Source organism: Podarcis filfolensis (assembly GCF_964270895.1).
Source record: "Podarcis filfolensis genome assembly, chromosome: 8".
Lineage (NCBI taxonomy): Eukaryota > Metazoa > Chordata > Lepidosauria > Squamata > Lacertidae > Podarcis > Podarcis filfolensis.
In genome coordinates this window covers 14,849,217-14,857,984 of record NC_139611.1, presented here as the reverse complement: position 1 = coordinate 14,857,984, position 8,768 = coordinate 14,849,217, and the positions used below count along the sequence as shown (strand labels likewise).

The window sequence follows — 8,768 nt, the reverse complement described above, 5'->3', positions numbered from 1 at the left end:
CCAAATTTGCCAAAAGACTGTGAGATATTTGGGATTTGAAATTTCCCATCAACAAAGGGCATTGAGGCCTGAATGGAAGGAAGCTATTTGCATTATTAAAGAACCCACTAACCGCAGACAGCCCCACGGATTCCTGGGAGCAGCAGGCTTCTGCTGCACCTGGATCCCAGATTTCAGTAACCTTGCCCGGCCCCTTTATGAAAGCACTAAGGGGAAAGAGAACGCTCATTTTGAGTGACACACCGAGCAGAGGGAGGTCTTCAATGCGTTGAAATCCAAGCTAATGCAGGCCCCAGCCCTAGGACTGCCAAACCCAAATAAGCCCTTTCAGTTGTATGTACATGAACAAAGGGGGGTGGCAGCAAGAGTCCTGACCCAAAGGATGGGCAGCTGGAAGCAACCCGTGGCCTATTTGTCTGAACTATTGACTCAGTAGCTAAAGGAAGGCCCCCTTGCCTACGAGCAGCAGCCACCACGGCTCTATTAGTCAAGAAGGCATTCAAATTCACATTTGGACAGGAAATATATGTGAATGTACCACCTGCGGTCTTAACTCTTATGGAATACAAAGAGAGATACTGGCTTTCCAATGATCGCATGGCTAAATATCAAGGACTCTTGTGTGAAAACCCACAGGTGCACCTGCAAGTTGTAAATACCCTGAACCCTGCCACTCTATTGCCCCTCCCCGAGGCAGAGGACTATGAGCCCCATGACTGCCTCCAAGTAATGAATGAGGTGTACTCCAGTCGCCCTGACCGGAAAGATGAGCCTCTAAAGAACCCTGATGTGGAATATTTCATGGACAGGAGCAGCTTCATCTGGGAAGGGAAAAGGAAGGCAGGATATGCAATAGTGACCCTAGAAGAAATAGTAGAGGTCAAACACTTACCTGTAGGGACCTCAGCACAGAAAGAGGAGTTGTTGATATCCTTGGTCTCCTTGAACCCCTGGAGTTCCTTGATCATGATGAAGTTGATGTTAACTCTGATGTGAATCTTGACCTTGAGGAGACCAATGACAAAAGAAAATGTTTCTGTAGAGCATGCTAAGCAGATGTTTCAAATATATGGCAAAAATGCCACCCTTTATTATGAACACACTAGAAAGGTAGCTGACATGTCCCTCATCCCAGGACTAATCAGGGACCCTGACATTGTCTTGGCAGGCCTGCTGTATAATCAAAGTGGCCTTTTCGTGACACCTTCTGAAATGAATGTTACCTCCTACTGATATTTCCGGTTCTCCAGAACCACCCAGGGCTTGTGCTTTTGTTGTTATGCCTCTGGATCATGGAACGCCAAATGGAAAGATTGGCCACATGTCCAGCACCACCAACATAAAGGTTGGCTGGGAAATTACACACAGTGCACTGATAAGTTTTGGTTGTGGGGTTCCTTCAACGCCTCTTACCAAAGCAACACCACATCCTCAGATCTGTATCCATACTTTCCCCAATATACCGTCAACTTCACTGGACAGGGATCCATCTGTTGGTTCTTGTATAATGGACTAGCCACTAATTACCATCTGGTAATTATCAGTGTGTGGGAATAGGTGCCTTTACTTTCCCTGTGACTGTGGAGGCTTTTCCTCCTCTACCGTCTCTTAGAAACAGAAAGAGGAGAGAAGTCCAAGGGGAACAGTGCAGTGATGAGATTTTCCTGGACCGGTCTGTGGGTGCTGTTGGTGGAGGCTTTGTTAGCATCCTCACCATCGGCATACATCTGGGAGTTGTGGCTGAACAAAATTGTGAAGCACTATTTGCCCTGACATGCAGGTTGGAGAAAACCATCAATGCCACTACACATATCCTCCGACAGTTGCAGTCTGAGATTGAGAATTTGAACCAGATAGCAGCAGCTAATAGACTTGCTCTCGACTGTCTCCTCGCCAAATCAGGAGGTTTTTGTAAAATAGTCCCGGAAGGCAAATGCAGAGTGAAGTTTCATGACCTCAACAACACTATTGAGGATGAGTTGCAAAAATTACAGGCTCTTATAAATGATAACCAACCCAGTTAGAATCCTTGGGAATGGATGTGGTCTTGGGTCCCAGGAGTAAGATGGTTACATAGCCTTTTGACCGCCATTGCAGTAGGAGGATTAGTCTTCCTAATACTTCTTTGCATCCCCTCCTTGCTGCATATCTCTAGTCAGAGGAATGGTGGCCGGAAGCATTAAGAATCTCACCGAAACCCACATCATGGCCATATACCGAGCCCTGCTCCCTCTGCCAGAAGAAGAGCATGAGTACGCTCGACTAATTCGTGAAATGCCCCCTGAAGAGATCCCCTTGAGAGACACAGTTGTCTATACCAGGGTTCAACATGAGAGTCAAGCTGGAGAAACAACTGTGACTTGTTTCTAAGCTTGAAAGGGGGGAATGTGGCAAGGCCACCTGGAAGAGTTTTACCTTTACGTTTTATGTATAACCATGTATCCTAATAATGCTTAAATTGTTAAGGCTAGAAGTGCCTAAAATTTTAAGAATCAAGATTATATGCTTGCAACATATGCTTCTGGTTTCTTGTTGAACGATTTTTTAAAAAGCTTAATGATTTCTTCATGAACTTTGTTCCAAAAGCTTTTTATCTCCTTACACCCCACCATATATGGTACATTGTTCCTATCTCGTTGTTACATCTCCAGCACACATTGGTTTTTTGCTTATAGATTTTTGCCGATTCCTCGGGGCAGGAGTTAGGTACCATCGGTAGATCATTTTCATTAGATTATTGTATAACATGCTGTGAACTTGATGTCAAATTTTCACAGCTATTCCCATTGTTCTAACATTATGTTGTGGCAAAATCCTGCGCTCACTTTATCGTAACGTCCTTTAGCATCTCATCCTTGAGTTCCCATTCCAAAAGTAGATCATACATCCTAGATAGGGTCTTTTTATTAGCTTGTACTAATTCCTTTTGTAATAATGACTTCTTTTCTCCAAAACCATTTTTCTTATCCTGATTAAATATATGCACTATTTGGTGATATTGAATCCAGCCGTTACAATACTGTTTAATTTCTTCATACGATTTGATTTTTAATTGGCCCTGTTCTACCTTTATTAATTGTTGGTAAGTCACCCAATTTGTGTCCATGTTTGTCTTTTTTACCGTTATCATCTCCACTCGGGATATCCACCAGGATATATATTTTTTTTTTTTAAAGATTTTTATTAAAGTTTTACAAAAAAGAAAAATAGAAATTCACAGAATAAAAAACCATAAATTACAGAAAAAAGAAACACACAAAAGAGAAAAAAAATACAGAAGGAAAAACACAACTAATTAAGAAAAATTACATTTAAACAAAGAAAAAATAAAACCATTCCATTTTTCCAATAGCCTCAATTTCATATGCTTATGTTCTTGACCTCCTCGCACCTTCCCCTTTTTGTATTCCCATTCAAATATTTAATTCAGCAAATTCTTACCCTTTATCAAATGTTTAAACTTTGTGCCATAACATATACTATATCCCTATTTTTCAACCAATTATCAATACCTTTTTTGCATAATCTTAATAACTTTTATCACTAATTACCACTTATTACCCATCCAAGCACATTTTTAACACTCATTAATTTTATAATATTTCTGAAGATAGTCTTTGAATTTCTTCCAGTCTTCTTCCACCAACTCTTCTCCCAGGTCTCGGATTCTGTCAGTCATTTCCGCCAATTCCATATAGTCTATCAGCTTCATCTGCCATTCTTCCAGGGTGGGTAGCTCTTGTGTCTTCCAATACTTTGCGATGAGAATTCTTGCTGCTGTTGTTGCGTACATAAAGAAATTTCTATCTTTCTTTGGCACCAGTTGGCCCACCATGCCCAAGAGAAAGGCCTCTGGCTTCTTAAGGAATGTATATCTAAAGATTTTTTTCATTTCGTTATATATCATCTCCCAGAAAGCCTTAATCTTTGGGCATGTCCACCAAAGGTGAAAGAATGTTCCTTCACTTTCTTTACACTTCCAACATTTATTGTCAGGCAAATGGTAGATTTTTGCAAGCTTGACTGGTGTCATGTACCACCTGTATATCATTTTCATAATATTCTCTCTTAGGGCATTACATGCCGTAAATTTCATACCAATTTTTGCCAATTCCTCGGGGCAGGGGTTAGGTACCATCGGTAGATCATTTTCATTAGATTATTGTATAACATGCTGTGAACTTGATGTCAAATTTTCACAGCTATTCCCATTGTTCTAACATTATGTTGTGGCCAAAATCCTGCGCTCACTTTATCGTAACGTCCTTTAGCATCTCATCCTTGAGTTCCCATTCCAAAAGTAGATCATACATCCTAGATAGGGTCTTTTTATTAGTTTGTACTAATTCCTTTTGTAATAATGACTTCTTTTCTCCAAAACCATTTTTCTTATCCTGATTAAATATATGCACTATTTGGTGATATTGAATCCAGCCGTTACAATACTGTTTAATTTCTTCATACGATTTGATTTTTAATTGGCCCTGTTCTACCTTTATTAATTGTTGGTAAGTCACCCAATTTGTGTCCATGTTTGTCTTTTTTACCGTTATCATCTCCACTCGGGATATCCACCAGGATATTTTGGGCTCTAAGAGTCTGTGGTACTTATCCCAGACCTTGTATAATGAAATTCTGACTATATGATTTAAAAAGTCCTTATGCACTGCCACTTTGTTGTGTGTTAGGTAGGTGTGCCATCCAAACCTCATATTCCAACCTTCTAAATCTAATATATCAGCCTTCTTTAAGAAGGTGAGGTTGTTTTAAATGGTTGTTAAATGTGTTATGTTTAGATTTTGTATTTGTGGGCTGGAGTGTTGTTTCAGGGCTTTTGTATTGTTTATTAGTGTGCATACATTAGTCTTGTGGCTATTTTTAGTAGGTATTTATTATTTTAATTTATATTATGTTCTGATATTTTTATTATGAATTTTGTGCCGTGATTATTCTTATTATGTATTTTGTGCTTCGTATACTCAGTGTTGTGAACCACCCTGAGATTCAAATCAATAAAATCAACAATCAAAAACAACATCAACAAGAAACAAAACAACAACAAAAAGGTTTCCTACCACTGTGTACAGAGGGTCGTGAGGGCAGCACCACTCCTCTTGGTCGATCCTGATGGTGTTGATGTTCTTGGCGCTAGTCCAGACTGGATCCCGTGGAGAGCAGAAGATGGTATCTCTGCAGCACAACTCTGATGTTCACGTTGCCTTGGCCTGGAGCTACTGCGGATGTTCTGTCAGGAGGAGAAAGGGGCTCCTTGAGAAACGTCCCATCCAAACAGCCCACCAGATGTCCCAACAGCCCACCAGATGCCTCACTCACCTGGCATGCAGCTCAGGAAGTCCTGTGGGTAAGGTTCCCTGTGACCACAGTAGAGCAGCCTCCTCAAAAAGCGCTGGACCCTGCCTTTCTGCTGATGTTTACAGGCCCGCTGCATGATGTTCCGGCAGCTCCTCCCTGTCTGCCTGAGCCCTTCTTCCTCGTGCTGCTGCATCTCTTCCAGCCCTGAGTGGCAAGGGAGAAAGGTTGAGCAAGGTGAAGATGCACAGGAAAAGAGCCATCCATCAACAATATGAAAACAGCCATCAGGTGTGTTTGTGTGTGAGAGAGAGCAGTGAAGTCACATTCCATTCCTCTTTGCATGTTCATCATGTGGCACCTCTGTCTGAACATACATCTGAGAATTTGCCTTCCCCTGAAGACCTTTCTCAGCAGAAGCATCCCTCCCTGCCCTCCGTACGTCTCACTCACATGTGTCATAGGATGCCATGTCTTGATTGTGGATGAAACCGGCATCCCGGAAAGCCAGATGACCTAGAGAGAGAGAGAGGGCAAGAAAAGGGACATCATCTCAGTGCAAAGCAAGCAGAGACAGAGGCAGCTTGGCAGGAAGACAGGTATGCTCTGCTGCATCTAGAGGCCTCCACCCTCGCGAAGCACTCAGAGCAAGATCTGGGCACAGATGAAGGCCTACCTAGCAGGTGGCCTGGGGACATGCCCAGCCTCCCTGCCATCATTACCAAGACATTTCTGTCCATCCCTACCAGGGAAGGACGTTGCTTGACTTACCCAGAAGCAGAGCTGCCACCCTGGAAACTGCTGGCAGCCTGTTTGCAGACAGCTTCGTACATGACAAGGCAACACTCCGAAGGATGTCCTTGCTGAAGGTCTTGCTCTGTCGGCAAAGACAAAGGAGAAGTGGCATCAGAGGGGCTTGAGAGCATGGCAGAAGAGCCTTGCACTCCCAAAGACATCCCTGGGCAAAGCTGCCAATGAAGCAGAGGGAACTTACCAGATGCTTGGCAGCCTGGTGGAGAGCAAAGTGGAGGCTAAATTTGTTCGGACGCGCCCACCACTTGACTTCTGGGGCTAGATGGGAAAGAGCCCTCCTTGCGGCCTGCAACACAAGAAGAGAAGAGGGTTACAAATTGCGGTACATAGTCTTGGAAGCTCCTGAGAACAATCCCTCCCTCCTACTGCATAAGTCCACCTCTTTGGCCCTCACCTTGGCCACCTCGTCCTCGTCTTCGAGGTGAATGAGGACAACAACCAGTTCGTTAATGGCTTCTTCTTCTGTTGATGTTATGGGAAGCCTTTGGTCTCTCACCCAGCCTCGAAGCAGCCCCAGATGTTCGATGGCTGATGCCCGGATGGAGTCTTCCTCCTGTAGGCAGAAAACATCAGAGACTGTGTTTCTCATCAGAGCAGTTTCCTTTCTCCTGCCCACTGGGGTGTTTTGAGGCTGCTCAGCCCCCTATCCTCCTCCTGGGGGAGACTGGGGGTGGGGTGACTCTCCCCCTGTGTTTTCCAGGCAGGCTTCCAAGAGAAGGTGCTCCAGAAGAACAGCCTCCTGAAGCCAGAACATCTCCGCTGCATGCCAGTCTAAACCCCACCCTTCCTCTTCCAAAGCATTCCTTCTCCACCGTGTGTGATGTCATGTTTTTCCTCATACTCACACGGGCAGCCAGACCGCAGTAAGTTGCCGCCAGCATCTTCAGCTCTTCCTCTTCCAGGTCCCCGGAAAGGTAGGCTTGGTTTACCAGCTCTATCAACTCTGGGAGGACATGGATGGCTAAATTCAAGTATGGATGGCTAAATTCAAATCAGTACCTGGGGAAAAGGTGCTTCTTCAGTACGTTGATGACTTGATGGTGGCTTGTGATGAGTATCAGACCTGTAAGGAGGCCACAGAGGAATTGTTGCACCTATTATTTTTGCGTAAATAAAACCCCTGCGTCCAGTCACGCTTCCCTTTGCGCAGCTCTGTTCAGAAGCTGACCTGGCAGGAGAGCAGAGTAGCAGCGGTCCTGTGTCCGTGTGAGATGAGGGATAAATCAAGTCCAGAGACAGTTCGGTTCTTATCTCTAGAAGCGTTTATTTACAAGCCATAAAACAGTCACACTCCATCGGAACTCGGTGACATTCTCAGCCGTGCTCCAAAAGCACACACGCAGCCTCTGTGCCGAGCGGCTGCTCAGTGAGAAGTGAAAGCAAGTCTGAAAGCAGACACACGCTGTGAGTCACTTCTCTGCGACAAGCTCCTCCTCCTCCCAGATTCAGGACACCACGGAGTTTTAACCCTGTCAGTTCCAAACTCCACACCCCCTCTTGTCCTGCATCTGGGGACAATAGCCAACAATGCTTTCCCCATACACAGACCCTCACAGAACTCCTCGTGCTTCTGGAAGGTTAATGGTTTTGTGAAACCATCAGCGAGGTTCTTGGTTGAGGGACAGTATTTCAGAGCAACTAGCCCCTCACGAACGCTCTGACATACATTTCGGAACCGTATGTCCAAATGTTTGGTCCTCGCCTTGAATTGCCCTGTCTCAGCCAATTTGAGGCATGGTTGATTGTCTTCATGCACCACAACAGGCAGACAATTCTCTCCACAGATTTCCTCGACCAAACACACATAGAACTCCAGTTCTCTGCAAACCTCTGATAACGCACTGAACTCGGCTTCAGTAGATGAAAGCGCTATGAGACTTTGCTTCCGGGACCTCCACCCAATCACTGAGTCCCCAAACTTCACCACTAGGCCTGACACTGATTTGCGGTCCTCAAGGTTAGCCCAATCCGAATCCACCCAGGCGGTCAGCTTGACATCACCCTCAGCTGACATCTTGAGGCAAAAGTCTTTGGTATCTTGCAGGTAACGTAGCACCCGCTTAATACCATTCCAGGCCTGCACACTAGGACTTGAAGCTTCCCTACTGAGCAGATTGACAGCAAACGCTATGTCTGGTCTGCTCCACTGTGACAGATACAACAGACTACCCAGAGCTGACTGAAAGAGTTCAGTATTTTCGAACACCACGCGTTCTACTTGCTGACACTCCTTCACGTACCCAGTCTCCATGGGTGATCTGGCACCTGCACAATCAGACATCCTGAACTTCTCAAGCAACTGTTCAATCTTACCTTTCTGGCGAAGCAAAAAGCTTCCATCACTTGCTCTTGTGATCTCTACGCCTAGATAGGACTTGACATCTCCAAGTTGCTTCAGCTTGAACCGCTTTCCAAGCTCCTTAGCAAACTTCTCCACCTGTTCACCTGTCCTTGTCATCAACAAGATGTCATCAACAAACACCTGGGCTACTTGCTGTTGCAAGCCTGAATCTCTAATGTAAAGACAACTGTCTGCAAGAGATCTCTTAAAACCTAGCTTTTCTAAGGCTTCATGTAGGCACATATTCCAATTCCTGGCAGATTGGCGTAATCCATAGATGGATTTGTGCAACCGCCACACGACG

General features: G+C 44.7%; 1 protein-coding gene across 1 annotated transcript; it reads right to left on the bottom strand.

The window, feature by feature from the left end:
* Positions 1–512: 512 nt before the first annotated feature.
* On the bottom strand, positions 513–7,065 carry LOC310768059 (uncharacterized protein). The gene is made up of 8 exons (XM_083625762.1): positions 6,969–7,065; positions 6,518–6,676; positions 6,305–6,409; positions 6,082–6,187; positions 5,764–5,826; positions 5,335–5,517; positions 5,076–5,245; positions 513–1,004 (listed from the first exon to the last, which is right to left on the bottom strand). The coding sequence occupies exons 1-7, from the start codon at positions 7,002–7,004 to the stop codon at positions 5,232–5,234; spliced, it is 666 nt and encodes a 221-aa protein (XP_083481888.1). The 5' UTR covers positions 7,005–7,065; the 3' UTR covers positions 513–1,004; positions 5,076–5,231.
* Between the last annotated feature and the right edge of the window lie 1,703 nt (positions 7,066–8,768).

What these genes read in the sequence shown, in the direction of transcription:
- LOC310768059 (XM_083625762.1), bottom strand. Translation starts at nt 7,004, where the DNA reads ATGCTGGCGGCAACTTACTGCGGTCTGGCTGCCCGT. An exon ending in ACTGCGGTCTGGCTGCCCGT is followed by an intron (nt 6,677 to 6,968) that starts GTGAGTATGAGG and finishes TTCTGCCTACAG; the next exon opens with GAGGAAGACTCCATCCGGGC. An exon ending in ACGAGGACGAGGTGGCCAAG is followed by an intron (nt 6,410 to 6,517) that starts GTGAGGGCCAAA and finishes CTTGTGTTGCAG; the next exon opens with GCCGCAAGGAGGGCTCTTTC.